Source organism: Pleurodeles waltl, chromosome 5 (genome assembly GCF_031143425.1).
Source record: "Pleurodeles waltl isolate 20211129_DDA chromosome 5, aPleWal1.hap1.20221129, whole genome shotgun sequence".
In the NCBI taxonomy this organism is placed as follows: domain Eukaryota; kingdom Metazoa; phylum Chordata; class Amphibia; order Caudata; family Salamandridae; genus Pleurodeles; species Pleurodeles waltl.
Window position 1 is genome coordinate 736,805,685 of NC_090444.1, and position 25,570 is coordinate 736,831,254.

The 25,570-nt window shown below is 41.1% G+C and overlaps 1 protein-coding gene across 1 annotated transcript in view; it reads left to right on the forward strand.

Moving 5' to 3' along the window:
- Positions 1-25,570, forward strand: part of TTC27 (tetratricopeptide repeat domain 27) — a 1,165,789-nt gene that overhangs the window by 525,614 nt on the left and 614,605 nt on the right. Inside the window, exon 8 of the mRNA XM_069234695.1 lies at positions 23,142-23,254. Coding sequence (XP_069090796.1) covers positions 23,142-23,254 — 113 coding nt within the window. The remainder of the gene's footprint in view (positions 1-23,141; positions 23,255-25,570) is intronic.

The following is a 25,570-nucleotide window of genomic DNA, read 5'->3' on the forward strand; positions in this document are numbered from 1 at the left end:
TATGGGAAAAAGAATCAGCAAACGGGCTTGATTCACTACTCAAAACAAGATTGTGAGAGTAGCTATTTTAAGTAATGGATTTATCTGCTAATTTGTGACCACAAAAGCCCTCCACAACTAACTTCGCCTGCCATGCACAAAACACCTGTTTGACAATGACTCACTGAAAAAAGCAGTCAAGCAAGACTTAAATATAGTAGGCAACCGGAGTTGTGATGTGTGGTGCATAACGTAACTGGGGAAGTTCAGTTTTGTGAATGTGAGCCAGAACCATAACCTTGTATTTAGCTGTGGTTTTTACATTGCATATATGATAGATACTAGATAGGCAGATAGATACAAACAGTAAAAGAAATATTAGCTTACCAGCGAAATAATGGTACTCCTGATGTAGTGCCAGCGGTGTAAGGATTCCTGAATTTGTTGTATACAATGTAATGTACATATATGCCAAATTGCACATGAGCAAGATGTTTTTCCTGCTCAAGTTGTTCAAGAAAACATGTTAAGAAAGTTGCATAGGGAAAATTTGTCAGAAGGAGTAAAACGTCCAGTTTTAATGGTTGATAAGACCAAACTCACATGTTGTTCCCCATTCTGATATGCTAAACGCAGAAATGACTGGTGAAACTATCCAGAAGTAATACCCCAAAATGCACGTACATTATCTTTCCTTGGCTGTTTTACCAATTGCAAATGCGGTGTGCTTGGTGGACTTCGAGATTTTTAGTTTAACTTTCGCTTATTTGCAAAGCGCTTATCTTCTGTGCCTTGTGAATTGTTGTTTTTGGCGAGATGATTTTATTAGAAATTGGTTCTGCTAAACCGGGGCTTGGAATCAAAGCATGCAGCTTTGTTAGGCTTATCACTGTGACGTTCTTTGTTTCTTAAATGTTCATCTCTGCATTAAAGCCTGTTGTCAAATTGAGATATCGTTTTTAATTGAGTACCTTACCACCCTTGCAATTTTTCTTGCTTCAGTTCTATTCTGGCAGAACTGGTTCACCATTCCATTATTTCCTGGTATATAAAGACATAGCCACATTAATTATTCCCTGTGTCACTGAAGCCTTGAAACACAGTCCAAAGTGCTTTGGCGAGCAAGGGCGATCGCTTACTACTCAGTCTCTCAGTGGCCTTGACCCTGGTTTCTCTTGTTTGCTTAGCTTTGAAAATATCAATTCTGGCTGTGCCAGGTTTCGTAGAGCATTATTGTTTCACATTTGGATAGTCACTCAGTACTCTCTGCTGTGCATCAAAAGTTTTCTCTCCAAGCACAGCAGTTGTCCGTGATGATTTATATACTCAGTTCATAGAGGTGTGTTAAAAAATGATCCTACTAGTTACAGTTTTTAACACCCACTTCCCCCAGCACGTACACACGCACACTCACTCACCAACCCCTGTAGTAACCATGTAATATGAGCCAATATTGCTAAAGAGGTGTTCTGGTAACATTATAAAAGACACAAGGCTTAAGGCTGGGTGGTGGTTTAAATGGTAGCAGAACCCAGACAGCTATATGGGACCATATTACACTTTCCCCATTGTGTTTTTTTTAATAATACCTGTTGATTACAATGGTGTATTTTTTCAGTAAGAGAAGTATTCATTGAAAATAGTGACATTGGGTTATATTTTTGGTTCTTTGCAGTGTTAAAAAGAGAGCAATGCTTACATTTGCAGCTAAGAATGAATAATTTTAGAACAAAACACCCTTGTTGTTAAATAACACATTTTGTCTGTAGCAAACATTGTTGAAGCTATTCTCTTCAAAGAGCAGAGAGTAATGGCCCGCAGTAGAAAGAAGAGATTTTAGGTATTTTTACCTTTCATTAATAGATTGTTGTAATTCTCTTGCTGTAGTTTTTACACATAAATATGAATTTATGGTACTTGACACTTCATTTGACGCATAATTTGCAGATTTCAACAAAACATTTTAATCCAAGTTGATCAAAATAAATATCCGGAAAGTGTTACATAATGCTGCATAATTTTCCTTTTCTTGCTGCATAATTTACTCCTCCAATGCTGTATAATCCTACAGGCACAGACAATGGTAAAGATTTGCAAATGGATATCATTTTGGTGATAAAAATATTTTTTACAGTGACCTCCAGAATATTTTATATAATTCAGGGATATCTGTGAAATATGTTTTTTTGTAGCACTGAATTTAGTGCCATAAAAGCATCTGAATATGTAGTATATGCATCTGTTCATGTTTCATTCGATTTTGATTCCATTCACCTCAGAGTACATCATAAGGGAAAGGGTCAGACAACTTCAAGTACTGGCCCTCTTCATTGCAAGTGTTGGTATTTTGTTTATCCGCATTTGCAAGTCCACCTATTAAGTAGCCCTCTTCAGGGCTGGTAGGCCAATCTCTGTTTTCATTTCGTGTTTTTTTTTTTTTATTTCTATGGTTTATGACATTTTTTCAAGAATTTTCACTTTTTGATCCTTAGACAGTTTTATGTTTAGAAAAGGAAATATATAAAAAGTACAGGCTTTCCAGGATCAGTTGCATTGACTTTGCCAATGTTTGTTGTTTTGTTGAATTATAAGAGTTGTCATTGTAGAAAAACTGTTGAAAAGTAACTAAAGCAAATATGTTGATTCTCACGACATATTAAATTTGGCCTGTTACTTTTTGGTCAGAAATGCCTTACAAGAGACATTTAGGATTTCTATTCAAAGTATGCTTTACAGCTTCTCACTCCACTGATTTGGTGCTGCATTACAAAAGCTATTACCATGAAAATCGTTACTTTTATCCTTTAGTTCCTTATATCACGGGGAAGTAATCACGGAGTGAAGGAAGCCTGTTTGTTGACTTCAGGTGGGCAATGGCTAAGCTTGTGAGGAAGGTAGGCCTTAGATTTTCTGCAGAACCCTAGGTGTGGTTTTTTCTCGTTCTTCATGAAGAGCCCCAGATAAGGTGTTGTGAACAATGGCCTGTGCCTGGACAGACTTCATCCTCCATATCTCTAGTTTTTTTTTTGGACTGAACACTGATTGCAGGTTGACACCAGGTTCCAGTGAATTTGAGTCTCAAATCCAAATTCTTAAGGTATATTTTGCCTCTCTTGTGGAAACTCTTATGTTTGAATTAGTGAGAGTGTAGAATTACATGTGCAGTGTGATGACTGACTTGAGGTTGGTTGGGTTTAGTTCTGAAAACATTTTTGGCTTTTTGAGCAGTAACCCCCCTGCCACCGCGCCTTGAGACCCTACCGGGTGAGTAGTGCGCTTAAGAAATTTGTTTGATTGATTGGCTACTTTGTTTAGAACTGCGATTCAGCATATCATGAGAAAGCTGGATACTGGAAGGTGTCGTCCATTTCTGTGAGTAAAATTGCATTATCAGGATGCACATGGCTTATTAGCAAGAAATATCTGTTTCTAGCCAGTTTCATGTGGTATTTGTAAGATTTTACTACCTGATGCGTTGGAGTAGTACAAAAAGCTCATTTGAGTATGTAGGGTTAGTCCTTTGTGTTTAAGCAGTCCTGGTTTATCCAAAGACAGACCACAACGATGTTCTAAAACGGGACACTACATCCATATTTCCCCTTTATCAATGCAGCCAACCTACCAGCTCAGTGTCATTTGTATTTATTTGTTACCCTAGATTGAAAATGAAGAATTTCCCGTATATCGTTTCACTTTTCAAAACACATTTACCACATAACTGTTACATGACACACGTCACTACGGTACATTAATGCGACTTAATGTCTAGATGGCTCAGTAAGTTGCACAACCGGCCCTCTAGTAAGGCAGATCCTTAGCCAACACGAGTCCCAGCACAGTCTGTTTTGTCTTGGTTGCCCATCTTTGGTGTTCAGATCCGTCGAAACAATATTTTTGTTATTCTGCTAGTTTATGCGACGCCTCTCATATCAGCGTCACTAAAATGTCGGTCCCGAATTCCACAATTACCAGAAGGGTCACAGGGCAAAAATCTGCGCCTGATCCTCCATGTCTCGGACATGTTGTGGGTGATCTGGTGAATTTTTTTATTGAAGGGAAAGGATTATAATATGTTCTATGAAAATAATTATACTGTACTGAGTAAAAATGTCATTACTAGAGAATGTCTTCACATGAATATGTACTTTATTCCAATCTATCTCGGCTAATGGGCGTTTATGACCTTTACTCGGCCTTTTGCTTCCGGAGTTTGGCAGCTCTCAACAGAGTACAGGCTACAGAATGGATATCGGCCTGCTCGCAACCACTAAGCCCTACAATTCTTGCAATTCATTCACATCGTCTGGCCTGTCATGATAGCAAAGTCTGCCAATGTCTGGTGTGTAAGATGCTTTTCGTAAGCCTGTTAACATTTGTCCAGACAGAACCCCGATTTGTTGCTTTAGAGGTTAGGAGCTCCCACATTTTAGAGCACCCTAGCTCTATCCAGTTACTCTTTAGTTGTCTTAAATTAAGACAATCCCCAGAATAGCATCTCATTTTGATGCAAAGATTTGTGTTACCCTGTTGACAACCCATACCTATATTTGGCCCATTAATTTAACGAAGTAATGCATGTTTGAGGGGGAGGTGAACACCAGCTGTGAGTAGGTGTTCCAAGGTTTGGATTCTGTGAGTGGATCTCATTAAAGCCATCAATGGCTCCTGTCTCCTACCAGCTAGCCTCCTCGTAAAGTGCAATTATTTAGTGAAATAATATAGTTTGAATTCTGGTAGTTTTATCTCCACTCCCCTCCTTTTCATATGGTAACTTTTGCACTTTCTGTCTAACTGCTCTGCAACGCCCCATCCACACCAGGTGAACAAACAATTGACCCTGTGTATGAATTCTTATCCTTTCTAAATTGAAAATTGAGCCCTATAATGTTTAGAGACATCTTGTCAGCATCTCCATCGTGGCTAATACAACTCACCAAATGTGGTATTTTATTTAGAAACACATTTTTTTTTTTACTTAGCAGGAGGATGCCCTTGGTTGTGTTTGTACCTTGTGATCCAAAATATTTCATGTTATAGAATTCCAAACCTAGGAAATGGGCATGAAACAGTCTGGATTTGTTTCAGTTGGTCTCTAACCCTGAAATCTGCTCACATTTGTCTAATGGTTCCCAGAGTCTCCAAATGGATTCAATTGGGTGAAGTAAATATGTGAAGCACCCAGATACATTAATATCGCATGTATTAGTCTCCCGTATCACAATGCCCCACTTGTCCAAGCTTCTTCCCACTTTGCATGCCAGTGGCTCGCCAGCTGAAATTAAACGCATTGGTGAGAGCAGGCAAACTAGACGCTTGCAATTCTGAAGAACACAATTGACTCATTACTTTTGTGCCCTGTCCAGGCCCACGCAGGTCCATGTTGAATACAGTAATCTAACCTGTTAATTTAATTGTGACCAAGATATCAGTCACATACTCCCCCCATTCCCTAGTTAGCTGTTGCTTCATAAGGGCAAGTCTTCTTACAGATGGATGTAGTGCTTCTCCAAGCTGATAAACCTGCTGTAATCTGGACATACCAGGATAGTGATTACTTTCAACAGTCTGGAAAATAGAACTTTAGATTGGAACGTTGACATTGATCATCCACAGTGACCTAGAAATTTGAATAATCCTTGGGGTCTTGAAAAGACATGGGTATCACAATGATGACTTTTATGGACAGTCCTCCTCTCATCCCATGATGAAAGGAAGCCTTCAGCCTGTGAATCAGATAAAGTGTTGTGTCCTCCTTAATTGGCCCTTGCCATTAGGAACTTCTGGAAGCCCAAGGTGTTGGTGCCTCTCTTGCTAAATTTCCCTTATGTTGAAGGCTACCATGGTAAGTTCTAGGAGGTGCTAGTCAGACTGAATGACTGGTGTGCATTGAAGATGCAGAGGTATTGTTTGACTGTTATCACCGGATCAGACATGTATGTGTCGCAAAGGGCTATGTCTGCTTACATAAAGAAATGTCTGATGATGCTGAAGTAATGGTATTTGACATCTTTCATCCGGTATTTGAATTCACTCAATGATAAGGTTCTCTTGCAAGCAGAGACTGTGCCTTGCATAACAAGTTGTACTGCTTAAGTAATGAAAGGTTTTGGAGCAGCAGCATGTAGGTTCCATTGATTATTCACTTATGAAATCCACAGAGGAACACATAGTCTGGGATTAGAAAAAGTAAGTGTTCCTCAGTTCACTTTATGAACATTTTATAGACTATGTAAAATGAAGTTACTCCCCGTCTCGTCTGCTCTTTTAACTTCTTAACAAAAACATGTAAACAGTTGGGAACTAGCTGTACAAGAATTCACTGAGTTCTATAAGAGAATTCCCATTCTGTGCTTGGAAGGCAGTGAGAGGTCTCCATACTTTGTAATGCTGTTTGTGATGGCAGCTTTGCCGCCTACTTAATGTGCACATTTTTTATTTGGAAGGTAGTTCTTGTGAAAAAGGTTATACTGTACTGACCTTCACCACAAAATGTTTGGAGCCACCATATAATGTCATGCATTTAACTTTTTTCTGTTGATTGTAAACTTAATGGAGTGCTAGTAACTATGAATCTCTGAAGTATTCTTATCCTTCAAGAAACGAAATTCTCTTCATTATGGAAATATTACATTTATATGTTTCTGGTGGTAGGGATTGATGTGCTTAAACTATATGAAGGAATTTCCCCATGGCTATATGTTCATGCTATGCACTGAATGAACGGTTACGCAGGAACCGTTGGTTTGTGTCCTTTTCTTACATGCTGAGGGTATTATTGGGTTTCTGGACGCGACAGTCTGTGATCAGTAGATTAATAATATTTAGGGCACAGAACAATATGTCGCGTAGGCTCTTATTATTCTAATGAGACTACTGGATTTTGAGCGACAGAATTGCCTGCTGTGTTGGAGACGGAGTCTGATCCACTACAGGTGGCACCTGTAGCCCCAATCCGGGTTTTGCTCCAGCTAACTAGCAGTGCCTCATCTCCACCCAATGGCAGGGATGATTGGGTAGCCAAGAGCATGACATAAATAATTTTTTCAGGGAAACCGTGGTCACTCAGGTCTCATCCATTTCTCTCAGTTACATTAGTCTCACATACACAATGACAAACAGAGGCAGTGTATGTTTCAATAAGGTTTTAATGAAGCGACTGCATCTTAGATAGCAAAGTATGTGCTGCAATAACCAGGACGATACAGCATGAGAAGATTAGAAATTTTGACTAGGAGAGTAAAACATAGAAATAACGCTACCATGTTGTCACTAGAGTCAATAAACTAACAGCAGCAGTTTCTTTGGAAGAGATGTATTGCTACTGTCGTGACATGGGAGTGCACACACGCTCTTTGAACCTGTCTGACTAAGTATTTTTGCCCATGGTTCTAGTTATGTATTGTATGTGCATATATGTGTGTATTCATGTGTGTGTGTATATATATATATATTTATATGTGTATGTATGTGTATATGTTGTTTCTGTGCTTGGCATGTTCGTGGATCATTGCATGGCTCCTGGTTTTTGGGTTGTTATACTAGATATCTATGAATTCCTATTCTCATCTTATCACACTTATCTACTCATCACTCTTATGTCATGTCTCTATCAAACTATCCTCCATTCTCACTCTGACTCATCCCAAATCCCTTCTACCACTTTCATCTCCTAAATATCTCTGCCTAAGCTCTTCCCTCCACCTCCACATCTAACTCACCAAACCTCACTCTACCTCTGTGACCTCCCACACAACCCTACTAAATTCTCCTGCATTCATCTCACCCTGCTACTATGCTCTCCCTAACCCTTCCACATACTCTTCCCCCGTCGCCCCTTTTATTCATTCCAAGCGTTTGGGTTGAGTAAATGAAGGATATACTCCCAATTAACACTTCTGGATTTCTTTCCTCCTCCACCCCTCCATTGCTCCAGTCAATCTAACTAACAAACTCTCATATCCGCAGCTCAAATTAACTCATAATAATACTAAAACTGTACTCATTATTAAACGATACTAATCCATCACTATTTCTTGTTGGGTTCTGGAGTAGCGTGCTACTCATCGAAAAGCGCTTCGATGCCTCATCAGGGGTAGTAAGCGCTATATAAATACGATTACAATACAATTACAATACAATTCCTACCTAGCCTATATTAGAGCACAGCATGTTATGCTGTAGTTCTGCCCTTCAGGTTCCCCTGGGAAGACATCATCCCCCATACCCGAGCAAAGGCCTGAAGATCACATAAGCAGCTGGAGCGAAGTGTTCAACAATCACCATACAGTCATGGTTCTCTGGCTGGAATCTCTCTCTTATGTGTAAGGGACAGGAAGCGTTCATATAAAAAAACAGCTGATGTTCTGCGAAAATGTCCCTACATAAGGATGTGTGTTATTCTATGAATGTCAGCGACAAAACTTGTACCATGTTCACCGGCAACCTATCTTACTGCGGCCTTGAAAGAAGCACAGAGTGAGCAAGAATGTCTTGTTTGAGAATGTAGTGCTGGCCTAGGCAAAAACAGCTAGATAGAGAGAAATAAAACAAGACCGCAAAAGTGTCTGTTGTGAGAATATTAAACGAAGCTGAATAAAATATATCTAAGTTAAAGTGCACAGCGGCAGGCCTAGTGTGCTAAAATAACGTGCATTGAGCTATAACTAAAATGGCTACACAACAGATAAGACAAAAAAGATCCCCTACTGTCAGAGTCACCAGATCCTCGGGGTCTGCGCACGTTCCCAACACGTCCAGCACTGAACAGCTCCAAGACTCTGATATGTTAATCACAGAGACTAAGAGAGTTCAAGAGGGGAAGAGGGGATTAGGAAGGGAACAGCTGGGAGGGAGACCTGTAGTAAGAAAAAAGGTTAAAACACACAATATCAAAATTACATCACATGAAATCAATACTAGACTATGACTCTAAGCCTTGTCATTCTGAAAACATGAACAACCTAAGAATTAGGCTTAAAATGACTAAGTTTCAAGATGGCCGGATACCTGTAAGGGAATCAAGATGGATTAAATGAAACTTTCAAATTCAATACTTTCCTTTACATGAGAATAAGGAAAACATTCTGAATAAGTACTAAACCAGTCATATAAATCCATTTTTGAGAATGCATACTAGGACCATGCAATATTGCATCTAGAAACTCTGGCCTTTTGTGTTTTCTTGAAATGTTTCAACACGAATTGAGCACATTGCAGCTTTTCATATATATAGTAAACACCATTAAAGGATTGTGCACCATGAATAACACAATATGGATTCAGGATCAAATCACACAACTTGTCAACTCGAATATTACCAAATAAATGTCTTAGAATAATGGCATACAATGAACGACATGAATTAAGCTTGAGGAGAGAATCGTGCGTCTTGCCGATTCGAGTGCCACCATGTAAAATGTCAAGAAATGGTAGCACGCAATGAATATCAAGGTTAAATTACCATTAAACGAATCGCGCGTCTTGCCGATTTGTAAGCCACAATGTAAATGCCAAAAAATGATGGCGCGCAATGAATAACAAAGTTAAATCATCATGAAACAAATCGCGCATCTTGCCGATTCGTAAGCCACCATATAAATGTCAAGAAATGGTAGCGCGCAATGAATGACCAGATTAAATCAACATGAAACGAATCGCGCGTCTTGCCGATTCGTAAGCCACCATGTAAATGCCACAAACACTCAAGCGCACATTTCACACGTGCAAAGTAATCTGTTGATCATTAAAGAATTAGGCCCAAGAATATGAGAGTTCTCGATAACGGCGTCGGGAGGCCAGCCCAACCACCCTCTTACCGCCCAGAACAAGGATCACCAATGAAGAATGAAGGGCAGAGGCCTGGAAGGTCAAATAGGCCACCGGGACAGGAGCTCAGGAAGTAGCTGGTGCTCTGCACCGGGACCTCTGAATAGTGAGCACTTGGAGCTGGGCTGGCTCCCTTTTATAGAGTTTTGGCCCAGCTCACAACCACACCCAGGCATGCTGCAGGGAAAGTCTCTGGAAGGCCCTGGAAAGGGACCACACCCTAACACACTCTGAAAGCCTGCAGCAATACATTGCAAATGAACAGTATTTGTAAACACATTGAAAATAAGTCTTCAAGATTAAACTCTGCAATGCAAAAGGTTAAACAACAACATATCAGCACAATGCATAAATTACGTTGTTTTGAGAGTGCTGGGGTTTTGCATTCTAGTCGCCAATAGAGCGCGCACTGCCCTGGTGTTGACACCTACTACTTCATTTCTGCCCCCTTACAGACAGACATATGCGTAGGGTGACTTAGGAGCATTGTGCACATCTAGTTCTTGGGAGGTGATATCTCGATGGATTTGGTCGTTTACATTGATTTTTTTTTTTTTATCAGGCCATGGTTGCTTTTCCCTTTGGCATTTATTTTCATGGATGACCACAATAGTGGAATTTTCAAGACTGCAACCTTTGAAAATCTTAATTAGAACATTGCACATTGTGTTTGAGGGTTAATTTTAGAAAGGGTTGGAAACAACACATGCCAAACAGAAGTAAAACAATTTAATGGCAACACATTATAGTTTAGGGAAAAAATACCTGCAAAAAGAGTTGAATCATTTAATGAGGTAAGAAATCTAAGCAGAGGAGATCGTCTAATCCATCTCTACTCAAATTAAACATTATATTGGAAAATTGACTTAAGTTATCTTGCCACAATTACTCTAAGAAATATGATTGCTGAGTCCACTACATTCTGATGAATGGGATGAAATAAAAAAAAACATGATTCACATTTGCAAGTTATTTCTGGGGTGATTAAAGATTGACTGGCATCATTATTTTGAATAACCAGATGTTGACATTGGATCCTCCAATGAAAGTGGTAGATGTATGCAAAACTCATACAGAAGGAGATTAATTACTTTTATTTAGTGGCAGGAAGTTGTGTGAGAGTACAGAATTGGAAGACTGTTGCGGCAGCAGTTTGTGTATTCAGAGGCAGAGACTACTGTTCACAATAGCAGTGGAGACAGTAATCTGCTCAGTATGATGTTGATAGTAGGGCAGTGCCAAAATGTGCATAATTTGCTTTGGCATAATGTTGCGAATGGTGCCAATATTATACAAAATTATGTGAAATGCAAATTTGGTGTTTAGTGATATATTTTACAGTGTAATGCATTCTTGTGCCTGTTTGTCCTTGAGAACATATTTTGCTATAAAAGAAATAGTGCAAAAAACAAAAGTGCCCCAAACAACAGCTGCTTCTGTTCTGTTGCATTGTTCCTTTTCTGCCGGTGCTAAACTTTTATCATATGGATTAAAGGCATTATTTTGTAAATTTCACTTAACAAGCATGACAGTGTAATTTCACGTAAAAGTAAATCGTGGGCCAAGTCCCAGTAGAAGCAAAAGAAGTCCAAGCAGAGATCAACCCTTTTCGGCCACTCCCACTCTAGAGGGAGGTCGCACAGCCGGCACCTCAAAGGTCTGACTATTGCCATCTCTTCAGACTCCAATCCAGTTCCGATCCTGGTCAATGCACTCCGAGTTTTCCAGGCCAGTGTCCATAGCCCATAATGCAGTTGTTTGAAGAGGGTACATTTCGTGGACCTTTGAGACCCCAGGATCTATTGGGGGCTTCAAAGGCAGATCCTTTACCTCCAGTTCCCTTATAATGGCATTTATACCTCAGAGGAGGGACTTTTTGGCTCTGACTCAAACTTTGGCTGTGGCCCTTATCAAGCCACCCAGGTCGTGAATAATGATGAGGCAGATCAACTTCTCTCCTCTACCCTCCCCACCCCCATAGCTGAAGCCTTCTATATGGATTTGCAAAATGATTGTTGTCTGCTTAGTTCAGCTGGAATGGCCTATACTCTTCCTTTGACCCTACTACAGAGTAGAGTGCCTCTTTATCAGTGGTGGTTCACAGGTTTGTTGAAGTCCCGGACTTGCATCTCCTTACTGTTGATGCTAAAGCCAAGCTGTTGATGGAGATTTAACGCCCTTACTTCCATTCAGTGGCACACTGAAGGGTTGCCTTGCTGAGCCTTTGTCTAAGCCTTTTACTGATCCTGTGGTGAGCTGGGCAGTCGCTACAGTCTTGCTTCTGGGGACCAGTCTCTCTTGACACAGTATCCTGTTCTGGAAAGCCCAGATGTACAAGCTTGTGCTAGCAAGATCAATAAAAATGATTTCCCCTGACGGGGAGCTCTGATAAATTGATTCGTTAGGCAAACAAATGTTCTCTTCAGCTTCACTGGCCCTTTGTTCTCTTGAATGCTGTATGCCTTTTGGGTCACTATACCCATGCCCTGTGAGATATGATGAGTGACATTTTGCCCCACCTTCCTGAAGACATACAGAACTTGCACAAACCATGCAGGATGGTTAGAACATGGCCTAGTACAATTTGAGAGAGAGTCTGGATACCACAGATTGTGGTTACCATTGTTATGTCGTGGCATGTCTGGGTGCAGGCAACTGGATTTTCTGATAATGTCTGGGCCTGCTTAATAGCCATGCCCTTTGATGGAGCCAGGCTCTTTGGGAATAAGGCAGAATCTGCGTTAGAGCAGGGTAGCAGCTCGCTAGCTGGGGCTACTTTGCGCTCTTACCAGTTTCCCCACCAAACAAAGGAAGCTCTGGGGATATTCGAGAGGCCTTGTCTAATTTCTGAGGCAGCCCATTCAGGAGCCTGGCCAGCCCTTTCGCGGCTCTAAATGCAGAGGCGGTGGTAGAGGTTCTGGACAGCCCCCTTACTCTTTGTCTCTCATCTGCTGCAAGTACTGTAAATCTATTTTAGTTCCCGCTCAGTCATTCTTTTGAGACCTATTGGAAGCAGGGTTCATTCTTTCTTCCTGTTTGGTGTACCATTACTTTTTACTGGTGGGTTCTTTGAATTGTTCAAGTTAGCTACAACCTTCCTCTTTTGTACACTACTATGCTAATCTTCACAGCGTTGATTCAAGTGTCAGTGGGTCATGTGTCTGTCCTGTTCACAGAAGTTAAGCCTTTGCTTGGCTTGGCAGGGGTGCAATTGAGAGAGAGGCACAAAGACATTAATTTCTGGTTCCTAGAACAGACGGGGAATTAACACCTATCTTAGACCATAAGTATCTGAATTCATTCCTGAGTAAGGACAAGTTCAAATTGCTGATGCTGGGTCATATACTTTAATCCTGGAAACCGAATGGTGTCTTTAGTTCTGCAGGATGTGTACTACCTTGTGCCAATCCTGGAATCCCCAAAGGCTTTACTTCTGGTTCATGGTCTAGACGTTGCATTATTAACTTACAAAGGTGCTGTCGGTGATCACAGCTTGTCTTCACAGGTCAGTGCTAAACATTTTCCTTGTCCTAGATGACTGGATCCTCAAACAGGAGTGTGGAATTTAATAAAATATCTACTTGTCCATAGGACAGGCTGTTTCATAAATCTACTTGGACTGTAAAAAATCTACTTGTCACTTTGGTGGCATGTAGTGCAACAACAAATTATGACAGCAATCTCATTATACAAGAGCTCTAGCCTTAGTCTCTCTTATTATGCCATGGCTAATGCTATAATAGGGATTGAATACTAGCAGTTTCCTTAGTTTGCTACCTCTCTGCAGATCTACATACTGGTGCTGGAGGTAGAGGTAAGCAAATGTTCCATGGCTGGAATGGCTTTTTGAGTCTGTGCAAACTTACTAACTTGCATGTTTTAAGGGTTTTCACCAGCTCTTCTTTAAGAGCTGAGAGCCAAACGAGCGGCTGGGACACTGACACTAGGTGCACTAATATGTTGCAGCCTTTGGAGTAAGTGTGACTATAAGGTTCAACCCCCCACCATCAGTTTCTAGACCAGAGGCAAACTGCTGCTGCCGGCAGGGCCACCCCCAGAATGTCTACGGTAGGCCTTTTTTCTTCTGAGCACGTTTCTTTCTGTTGAGCATTTAACACTGCTCTTCATTTGTAGGGATACCCGACCCTGATGAATGCCCCAGACCTTTTTGGCTCTTATTGCGGGCAGAAACATGTTGGTCCCCAATTTTTAGACCCCGTGAGCCATTATCCTCAATGGAGTCTTCCCCCCTGATTTTACTCTTACCTACAAACACCTACATTAAAGTGTCCCTTAACCGAAATAGGTGATTTGTAAGGTAATTTTATTATTCTCACTCATATCTGGATCCCTTGTATTATCCAGCAAGACTAAATTTCAGCACTCCCTCTGCAGTTCTTTTAACAACGAGGTTGAGTCCGCCCAGGTAGTATCATCTCACCTGGGTGGGGCTAGTTGGTCATATGATGAAGCAGGACACTATAATGTGTGAGACCACCTAGTCCGTAAAGGGAACTCCCCTAAAAGTTAAGCCACTGATCATACCTATGCACCTTTTGTTCATCTCGCGCTCAACCAGCGCCACTCGAACAGGCCTTAAAAGCCCTGTTCCTTCTTTCATATGAACCCACACACTTGGTGTGTTTACAGTCTCTAGTTTAATCGGGAGTTAGTGTGGGGTTAGATTACTCCCGATACTCTCTCCTTGTGTTACAATGTGTAATATACTCCTGACAAGGGCAGAAGCACAAATTCTTCAAGGGTTGAAAAAAAAGTGGTTAGAGGGAAAGTGAACTTGTAAGCGCTCAACAGATTTTCGCATGAGCAAATGTACATTCACATATTTACTGGTGCTAAAATACAGTTCACAAATATTTTCTAGGAGCACGATTTACTGGTCTACTTCTGTAAATTGTTGTGAGTTCATGAAAGACGGAAATCTGCACTAGTACAACAACATATACCATGGGTGCACTTTTGTAACTTTCTTTAATAATTGGGCCCCTAATTAGATCTGGCATTAACCAAGACCTTTTGTTTTTATTAAAATTCTATCTCTCTCTCTCTCACTGTGAGTGATAGCAACCTGCCCTTTCACAAGGAGCATATTGGCACACAAAGTAATTGTGTTCAGTGCCAGGAACTACTGTGGCAAAGTGTGCTTTTCCTTTGAGCCAATGTTTGTGACAATGGTGAGGGCCCGGCACCTCCCACAACAATAAAGTTTTACAAAATCCATGTCAAAATAAGACATGCATTGACAAAGCCATAAGAAGGACCACTGGAATAATGCAGCAGGAGAGAGTTAAATTATGTGGTAGGGTTGAGTAAATTATGCAGCAAGAAAAGGCAAATTATGTTGCATAATGTGCCACATTTTGTTATAGTATTAATTCATTATTTTGTCGTTTTAAAACTTGGTAACAGTCTCTGGGCATTTGTGGCACCTCAATAGTACTAATTTAATGCCCACATATAGCAATAGGCAATAGAAAAGTGACTAATCCAGCTTTGCAAAGGGCCTTCAACTAAGTGTCAACACGTGTATTTGCATTTTTAGTAAAATTTGAATAATTTGAGCTAGAAACAATTTTTTTAAACAAATCTACAGAATATGTGGCAGATGATGGATTATGTAGCAGAGGCAGCAAATCCATAACTATATGAAAGTCGCCGCACAATCTCATACAATTCAGTGGCCCTGGCCATAAGACTGACCTCCAGTGTCAGAACTATTGGTTTTGCCTAGGCTTGTTTATTTTCATGTTTCCTATAATCTTGTTGAAACTGGTTACCCTTATTTTCGATTACGAATATTTTTTAGAATTACTGCCATGCATCAACACATTTTACCCAGTGGTGCTGCAAACAAATGGTACCTAAAATGTCAGTAATTTTGCAAAAAATGTTTTTCCTAGTTGCATTTTTGTGAACAAGAATCACCAATCTTGCTTCCAAGCTTCTGCAAATATTTGCATCTTATAAAAGAGCATTCTGGGAACATTATACTCAACCTCATATTCTTAAGTTTTTCAAACATGTGTTACTGGAACAACTGTGAAGTTCGAGCTTACAACATTTATTTACAGCACCCACAATAATAATAAAGGCTTTGCATTAATGAACCATAAAACAAGTTCGAACAGCATTATCGTATGGACACAAATATTACCTCAACTCAACAATTTCCTTCGCTGCTATATAATGTAAACTGCCAGCTAAAGAGTTTGTATAGCAAGGGGTTGGGCCTACTTGTCCCAAGGACAAAATAAACATGGAAACGTGTTGTCCTTGACACCAAACAGTATGCCCTGGGCATTGAGCTATAGAAATTCCACACCCCTGGTCTTCTGGCCTTGTGCATCCAGCTGGTGTTTCATGTTTGCTGGCCCATGCATGCTCTACAGTGGAACCTTTGGCTTCCGTGGACCCAATGCTGGGGGTGGATTTTGTATAGCATTCAATTATGAGAAGTGGCAGCTCAAAACCTTCAGTTGTGCATGGCGCTGCCAACCTGATGTTTAGCAGATACTTTTCTTGCACCTTCCTGTGCTCACTATCATAACTGATGCTTTGTCTCTGTGCTGGGAAGGCCACCTAGATGATGTGGAGTTCAGAAGCCTGTGGTCTCTGATAGAGCAGCAGCACCACATAGTCCTCAGGGCTTTTCTGCCTTCTGTCAGTGGCATGTCTGTCCTGGTCCTGATGTACATTGCAACCACCATATGGTCCTTCAACAAACAGGGAAGTGTTAGTGTTAGGGTCATGTGCTCTCTGTCGGGGAGTCTTCCATCAGGTGATTTTCACCCTGTAATGGAAATCCATAATACAAGGCCATGGCATTCTTCAGTTAGGATATATATACATCCTACTGATGGTCAACTACAGCCCAAACTGCTGGACGGAATTACATCAAATATGTCAGAAAGGTAGCTTTGGTCCAGAAAGAAGCTTCTTTGGTGTAAATCTGTTCAGTAGTTTTTGGGATATTAAAAGAAATATAGATATCTAGAGGCGCGAAGGATTCGCGAAACATAATTTGCTTGTGCAGAGATCTGCGGAGCTCTTATTGACTACCAACACTTCAACAAGAAAGTGTTGGCAGCCATCATGGTACTTAGTTTCAACCAAGTCCCTGAAAAAAGATTTTAAAAAAGAAAAGGTGCCAGGGTAGGGACACCCTGACCCCTTACTTCTGTTGCTGGAGTCTGAGAAAAACGTTAAAAAAAATTAATAAAAAAAATTGCAGCAAATTCACAGGGGATTTACGGCAAAAATTAACAAACAAAATAAACAAGCGCGGTCCCAGAGGCATTTTTTTTAAAAAAGGAGGGGGAAGCATGCCCAGGACTTTATGAAATAAGTGTGACAGCTCCCGCCAAGTCAGGGGAAACACAACTCCGCTTCCAGAAACCAAGAGCTGTCAAACAGCTCTTGCTTGGTGGGAGTGGAGGTTTCCTATGTTTCCCTGCCCGCAGACAGGTAGGCAGGGAAACAGGAAACAGAGAAAACAATTGCTCTAACAGACAGGGAGCTGCATGCTTAGCAGCTCCCTTTCTCTGATAGCAATGTTGGTTCCCGCAGGAGGTTGGGAGCCGGCTGGGACTGTGAGGGCATTCAGGCTTCCCCTGTGGTCACCAGCGGGGGTGACTGGATGCTCTGGGGGCACCTAGGTGACATGGCTGGGCCCTGGGTGATCGGGTCCGTGGGGCTTAGATCGGCCTGGAGAGGGGAGCAGTGCAGTCTCCCACCTGCAAATAAAAATATTATAAGCCCGGATCCCAAGGTGGAAATCGGCTAGGGGAGGGGTTCCATGCGGCCCCCTCCTCCTCCATTTAATGAAAGCTGGGTGATTGGGTTCCCGGGGCTGAGATTGGCCTGGGAGGGGGGGGGGGGGGCGCAACCCCCCTCCCCCATTTATTGGTTGTAGGCCCTGGGGGATTGGGTCCCCATGGCCAAAATCGGCCATATCCACCCCTCCCCCCACCCACACACACACTGGCCATTCACCCAACGAGGTAGTACTTTCTAACTAACCAGTAGAAAGTACTCCGGTTGGATAGACATTTTGTGAAAAACTGGGGACTCTTGTTGGATAAACGAGCAGGTGAGCTTCCTTTCTGGCCATAATGCTCACCTCACAGAAATTAAACCTCGACAGGAATTACTGACATATAAACGAAGCAAGTGCCCCAGTTGAAGCTCCACTTCTGGAAAGGACACATGATCCTAACTTCTGGGTTAGCGAAGGCAAAGCAAGTGTATTCACTCCGCGATTCCATTTTGAAGAAGAATTTGAAATCCTTTGAGGAGGTGAATGCATCTTTCATCTATTGCAGCGCAATCAGACACTCTCACATCCACATAGACCCTCTTACACCCACTTTCACACCCAGACACTCTCACACTCAGAGACACCCTCTCACAGCTATTCTCACACCCGGAGAGACAGGCCCTGCGGCTTACTCCCGATGCGTACGGCCAAAGGCTGTGCACAGCCTGGGGTTGAGTGGTTAGGCGGATTGGCGGCAGATACTGGCCGTAGGCCAGGCCCTGCATCCAACCCTCACCGTCCAAGCCAAAGGCCTTGTGCGGAGTTGAGTGGTTATAGGATGTTGGCCGTAGGCCTGTTGGATTAACCTATAGCAATGAAAATTACTTTTCGTTAAAAAAACTGAGAAATTCACTGAAAAAAAACAAAGGTTGAAGGGACGTTATAGTTAGAAATTAGAATTTAAAAAAACATAGAAATTCCCTTAAAAAAAGGTAACAGGGACATTATAGATAGGTTCTAAATTTACATGCACAAAACCAGAGAAATTCAGCAGTTATAGTTGCATTTGTTTCAGGTAACTATAACTTGCGGCCTAAGGTAACTATAACTTGCGCCTTATCTACATATGGATCTTGAAGGTGCCACAGTTTTGTGAAATTTAAATCTACTACATTCACAGTTTAAAGCAGCATTTAATAAAAATGTTCAAATTGAATCTTTTACATCGGACTACAGGACTTTTAGCAAAAGAAAACATGAGGTTTTAGTCCTCACTAGCAATGCTCAAAGAGGGGTTCAGCAATATGTCATGGAACCATCCTTGTGGTACTATAAAGCCAAGTTTTGCCAACTTTGAATGGGCTTTTTTTCTTTGTTAGACTTATTGCCTCTTGTGTGTGTCAACCAGCCACCAAAAAGTGCACTTTTTGCAGTCTGTTTCAGGAATCTTTAACACATCTGCTCTGTGTATGTCCCACCTTACTGGATGAATGCAGGAGATTCTGCGACATCCTTTGAACAAAGGAGGAGCACAGATAATGCCAGTGGTCATCAAATTTCTTCTGAATGATTCTCAACCCAATGTCATTGTCAGACTCAAGAAATGTCTGGATATGGTTTTATTTTTATTTATATGTGCCCCAGACTAGATCAGCAAGTCGCATTTTAAACTTCATATGTTTTATGCTGTCATTTGCATTTACTCTCTAGGAATTGATAGAAACTCCACGAGTGAGATGCTGCTATCGGTTCTCAAAGTTGCATTTTAATTTGTTTACATTTATGAATTATGATGTTGTTTTTATTTGTACATGGCACTTTAATGGACTTGCTTGTCTAAATAAAGTATATTTTGACTTGATTATTTCTTGGTCAAGCACAGGGAAGCAGTGCTGTATAATGTTCACGTGGCACTCCCTGCTAGAGGGATGAGTATCCTAGGAAGAGTCCCTGAATTCCTCCCATGGTCCCCATGTTTTGGAGTGCTTTTGGTAGCAGCCCTGTGCCTGGCAGATTGTCTCCTTGGCACACATGCACCAGTCCATGTTGTGCAGCCAATCGGCCACCCTCGGAAGTGTTGCTGCCCTACAATCGAATAATCTCTCTCTTTGCCACCTTTAAAGCAGAGTTGCAGAATAGTAAGGCATTCTTATAAAAAGGGTCACTCCAGATCCCCAGAGTAGTGAACTGTGAAATGAGCTTTAGTGGCTCTCTCAGGGCTCCAAATGTCTGCTGTTGAAGTCCACCCAGAACCCCTTGATTTTTTATCAACTCCAGAGAGTGTGTATCAGGGAACCTGAAATTTGACTTCCCCGTAAACAGGTAGCAGTGCCTATTCTCACCATTTTATACAGGAGTGTTCTAGTAAAGTACGCTCTATGGAGTATTTTTGGTTGTATTAGTTGGAAGCCTGCGCAAATCGCTCTCCTTGGGGTGCCAACAGGCCTTCCCATTCCCTGTTCTCGAGGGCTTCAAGGACAACATCCCATTAGTATCTGAAGTTCGCCAAGGAGACATGAGTAGTAGTGATCAGTGTCCTGTATATTTTGGATATTGTGTGTTTTTGAATTGGGGCTGCCAAAAATCAGCCTTTCAGGGGGAATTAGTGTACGATTGAGTCTAGGAGTGATCTATACTCATTCAGCACAAGTTTAAGATGTAGTTAGAGGAACCACTGGGATTTAGTCAGCTCATACTGTTAAAGGAGTTCATCAAATGGGAGTAGTCCTTCAGGACTCCATATGTCCCCAAGTTTTGATAGGACCAGAAGGCCCATTTCTTAAAACTGTCAAGTGTTATCAGGTCTGCCAGCAGAGTTGAATCCCACAGTGGTGTTTCCAGTGTGAGTTTTTTTTCCCAACCCTAGTTCCTTAGTTGCCTCCCTCTATATTTTGATAACTGTGGCAGTTGGGGTCATTGTCAGGCTCAGGATGGTGGCACTGTAAAGGTCTCTTGGATAACCCCTGTGTGACATGGCTCCACTGTCTGCTTTCACTAAGGGTTCTTGCTGATATGTGGATGCCAAAGTCGTTAACAATCAGAATGTGAAAGGCCCAGTAGTAGTCATACGATTGGTAGGGCTATACCCCTTTTGTATGGGGATCTTGTGAGCGTGTTTAGTGCTATTTTGCGGTTGTCTCTATCCCATAACAGAGAGCAGGGAAATCATTTTAAATAGGACTGCCGACTCATTAAGGCAAGGGTGAGTTTCCTCCAATTTTCTACGTCCATCTTCTAGTTCTCCAGTATCCTAAACAGGTTCCTATATATAAAGACTGACCTGTCTTGAGCGATGCACACCCCCCAAGTATGTAAACCCCTCTGTCGTCCACTGTAGAGTATCTCATAGGATTTCTTTTGACAGCCAGTTACCTGGCTGGTAGCCCTAATACCAGGGCAGATGAACGCATCAAGCATTGTCTTGCACATCATGAGTTGTGCCTGCATTTAGAGGTGGTACAGGGCTTTTTTGTCACATAGATCATGCCCATGGTAAATCTGTTTGTTGTTTCAGGGATGCGTTTTGCTTTCGGTGGTACTCAGGCATCCTCTGTGTGAAACGTCTACTGCCACATATCCCACAGGCCAATTCTTCATTGCAACGGGTTGGTGGCAGGAAGATGGATGAGGAGGAAGGTGCTTGTTCTGTGGAAATTGAGCCTATCTTTATTTACTTTTGAATTTGAGGATGCCACATGATCCATTTATTCCATGTATGCTCTTGGTTGATAAAGAATATGATGTGCACTCTGTTGTGGACTCTTTTCTCACAGCTATTGGTCATAAGGAGTCATATTAAGTTTGTAGGGACCTGAACCCATTACAAATGCATTTATTCTGTCTAGGTATGTCAATGCTCAATACATTATTTTAATACAAAAACGTTTAACATCTAATCCCAATGTAGCATTACATTTGAGGTGATGTGTTTGGAAGGTGTATTTTATTTCTCACAAGGGTTCTCTTATTGTGGTTAATTACGCTGATTGTGTTATTTGAGAAAGAGTGCAAGGTATTTGTCACTCATAGCAATTCATGAATCAGCATTCCATCTTTCAGATTTTGGATGCCACTTTAACAAAGTGATTTGGGTGTCAGTTTTGAATGTAAATTAAATATGCAAGAGCTCTCTGTACTATCTGTCCGAGAGCATCGACTATCGAAGGATTTGAGTTGAAACAATGGTTTATTAAAATATTACCCATTCTGGAAGCAGGTATATGTTTGCTAGCCTTATTAGGAAACTAGATTTATGTTCTTAATATCCCAGACCATATATGAATATTTTATAGAAAATGTTTTTGCTGAGTGTATTTCTCATATGCAGCTATCTTCTAATGCCTGATATATGAGCATCACAAGCCCCCTTAGGTGTGTCCTCGTTGATGTTTTCCTGTAATAATTATGTAGTTTTATGTTGACTTCATTAGACTGAAACCAACCCCTATCTTTTCTGTTGCTCTGATACATGTGCATCCTAATTTTCTGGGTCAACTGCTATGATTTTTCTGGCATTTTTCTATGGCATTTGATGTTTACCCACAGACCACGCCCTAGGAGTCACTGTATAGTACCTCTCTGAGCCCCTCTTATTTTTCGTGATCAGGGACAAAACAAATTTGGTGATGAACTAGTAGAAAAGGTAAAATATAAGAGTCTCATCTTAGTAGGTAATTCCTTTAAGAGTTTCTGATCATTTATGTGAGGGTGTCACAGTGATGAAGGTGATTTATCAATGGAGTTTTGTTTCATGCCCGAAAGGAAATGATTATTCTGAAAGATTGCCTATATGTGATTGACAGAGCTTTTTCTATGAAAAGTTGTATCTTACTCATGCCTTCTATATGAACTAAACCTGAATACAATGGCCTTTTCCACATCATGTCTGTGATTTGTTTTGTCTTATTCCAGGCTTGGGTGTGACTTACTCATTAAATTCCAAGTATAATGCTTGTTTATCCGACATAAAAAAGGTTTCATGAATCACAAAATGTTTTCCTTGTGACAGCAGTATTTATTCTCAGAGTAAGAAGCACCTACGTTTGAAATAAAATACTACCACAAAACCTCTGTGAATCAGGTTTGGAGATTCAAGTGTAATTCACACCCCAAGACAGGTACAAAACAGGACTATTAGAAAATGCTATTTGCATCAAGCCCTCTATTTGCTAATATTCATGCTTGACCTATATCCAGTTACTTAGAAATGAGCCGTGCCAAAGCCTCATCTTTAGTGCCTTGATGATGTTGACACTAGTCACTCCAGAAAATTCCATTGAGCCCTCTGATATAAACTTATTTTTGTTTGTTCTGCATATGGCTTTGTAGACACATGCTAAAGAGTGTGCCCTCGCTTGTAAGGTTGTCTTAGAGTTGGAGGTGGCTATTAGGGAAAGGGAAACGTTGGCCTCCTGTTAAATGGTGTACACCCTGTACCACTAGCTTGTTTAAGCTTCAATACTGTGGTGCTTGACCTGTGGAAATGTATGGATAATGTTTTTTGAGTTAGGGCTGAATGCCACGCATATAAATTATCTTATTTTGAACACCTTCTGACTTGCAGAATCATCAATTGAATGATGATACCGTCCTAAATGTCATCAAGTTGCAAGACCCTGATCAGTTCCATATGCCTGACCTGTGTGCAGAGGAACTGGCAGTACTACTTGGCATTTGGTAAGTTCCCTTGAATTGTTTCTAAAAAAAATTGCTCTTTATGTAATGCATCAGGGTTTGGTCATGGAAAAGTTTAAAGTGCTAGTGATATTATTTTATGTGTGCACTGTTTATTAGTAAATTTATTTGCAAAACCGCCCTCTTAATTCTAGACTTACTCATTTTGACTTCAGTCTTTGTTGGTTTGATACAAAAATAGTTCTCACCTCTTTAAATAATGCTGTAACCAACAAAAAATAGCATTACTGTAGAAAGGTTCCCCCTTTAGTCTGAAAAACAACTATTTTATTTTCAAATATCGGCTGCTATGAATATGCATCATTGGGGCATGGACAAAGGACAACCTATTGAATGGACAGGAAGAAGTCTCCATGTTCCAGCTGCAATGGCTAATAGTTTGATGATTCATTTAATTGGTAGATGATTGCCATATATACTTCTCATACGTATGTGTGTTTGTGAAGTGCACAGGCTGGTTAATAGTGCCTGTTTAACTTGTCACCATGTGATTGTTTCAGAAATGATGTATTGGCTTTTCATACCTCAGTTGGCAGTATAACTTTGAAGTAAACCATGGTTTGAATCAGACATTTTTAAATGCATTCTAAATGGGGGGTGGAAAATCCAGCAAGAGGGCCATATTCTCACTGGAATAAAGTGCTAGAAATATTGAGTTAAATAGAAATTTGGTTTTCTAGCCAGAAACAGAAGCATAAGGAGGGTCTTTACCACGGGGACGGAGAAGGTTCAACCAAAATGTGTATAGCCCCATCAAAGCTATTGAAATTTGCAGGGCCGGCAAAATAGATTCAGCTTCATTGACTAGACTCATCAATTTTTATTTTGGCTGGATCAGAGGAATTTAGGCTCAACTACCTCATCTAACCTCAATAATAGAAATTCAATGACTAATACCTAGTCTCGTGCAAAAGGAACAAGTGATGGACGGAATGCTGAACAATGCAAACATTCACCCCTAGTCACAAAGATCTGGGTTTAATTCATCAGTTTTTTGCTCACCACGCCACCCCAGTTTGGACCCAGCCATATGCAAATCAGTCTTGACCCTGTGCCCCATGGTCCAGCCTGAAGTGCCAAACCAGGTCCTCTTGGGACCGAAAACAAGCATCCTAGGACTGGTTTCAGGGTATCACCCTTCATCAGTCGGGCTAGTTTGAGCATGGGACCCACATCTGTGCATACCCTTGCCACTTAGGGCAACTTTAGCAACACAAAAGGATGTTGGACAAATCACTGAACAATGCAAACACTCACCCCCAGTCACAGATCTGGTTTTAATCCATTGTTCTTGTGCTCACCATGCCACCTGTTTGGACCTGCCATATGCTTGTTTCCGGTCTAGGGAGGACCTGATCTGGCAGTTCGGGTTGAACTGTTCCCATGAGATACAGGGTCAAGGCTGATTTGCATATGGCTGGGTCTAAACTGAGGTGGCATGGTGAGCAAATTAGCAATGGACTGGGATGCGGACCGAGCAATTACCAGTCGCTGATATTAATTCAGGCATTTCACATGTAATTTTTTGTATACTTTAGGGTGACGGAAGATGAGAGCAATTGCTATGAACAATTCCGGAGCCAGTCTGGGGTCTTGGGATTTTCAAAAGTTGAGGAATCTGTGGTTAGAAGTATCCATCGGAAGCTATGCATTTGGGAAAGGGCTAGTATCAAACAGGAGTCATTATTTGCCTACTGGACTAGCGCTATATTCTAAGCACATGTTGAGACGATATATAAGCAACACATGCATGGCTGATCTGCACCTGAGGGTGTGAAACAATATAACGTCAACACACAGAAGTGGTGCCTAATTACAGCTTTATGTCGCTTATGGAGCTGTGATGTAAGGTCGCCTCAGAGCCTGATGGTGTCACATGCCGATGTCCTGTAGCAGTTTCTCTGAAGAATCGCTGATTTAGTCCGGCATCTGGGAATATTCAAAAGGTGAGGCATCTGAGGTTAGATAGATAGTGCGCCAGAAAGAGCGCTACAGAAGGTAAGTAACTTGTTCTTCACTGCAGCCTGATGAGAAACTACCTTTAGAAATCAATACAAATCAGCAGCATACTATGCAAAAATAACATGTTTTAGGGGTATTAGACATCTGTTTTAAGATTTGACATAGTATGGGACCATGATTAAGGTTTCACAGATGAGTGTGATGTAAATTTGTGAATGCAACACAAAAGAGATGATTGTTTTCCAATTCATTGATGTGCAGTGGTTATTGTGTCCCTTGTATTCATCGAAACAAACTAATAACATTTGCTTCAAAAGCACCATTCTATGCATCACC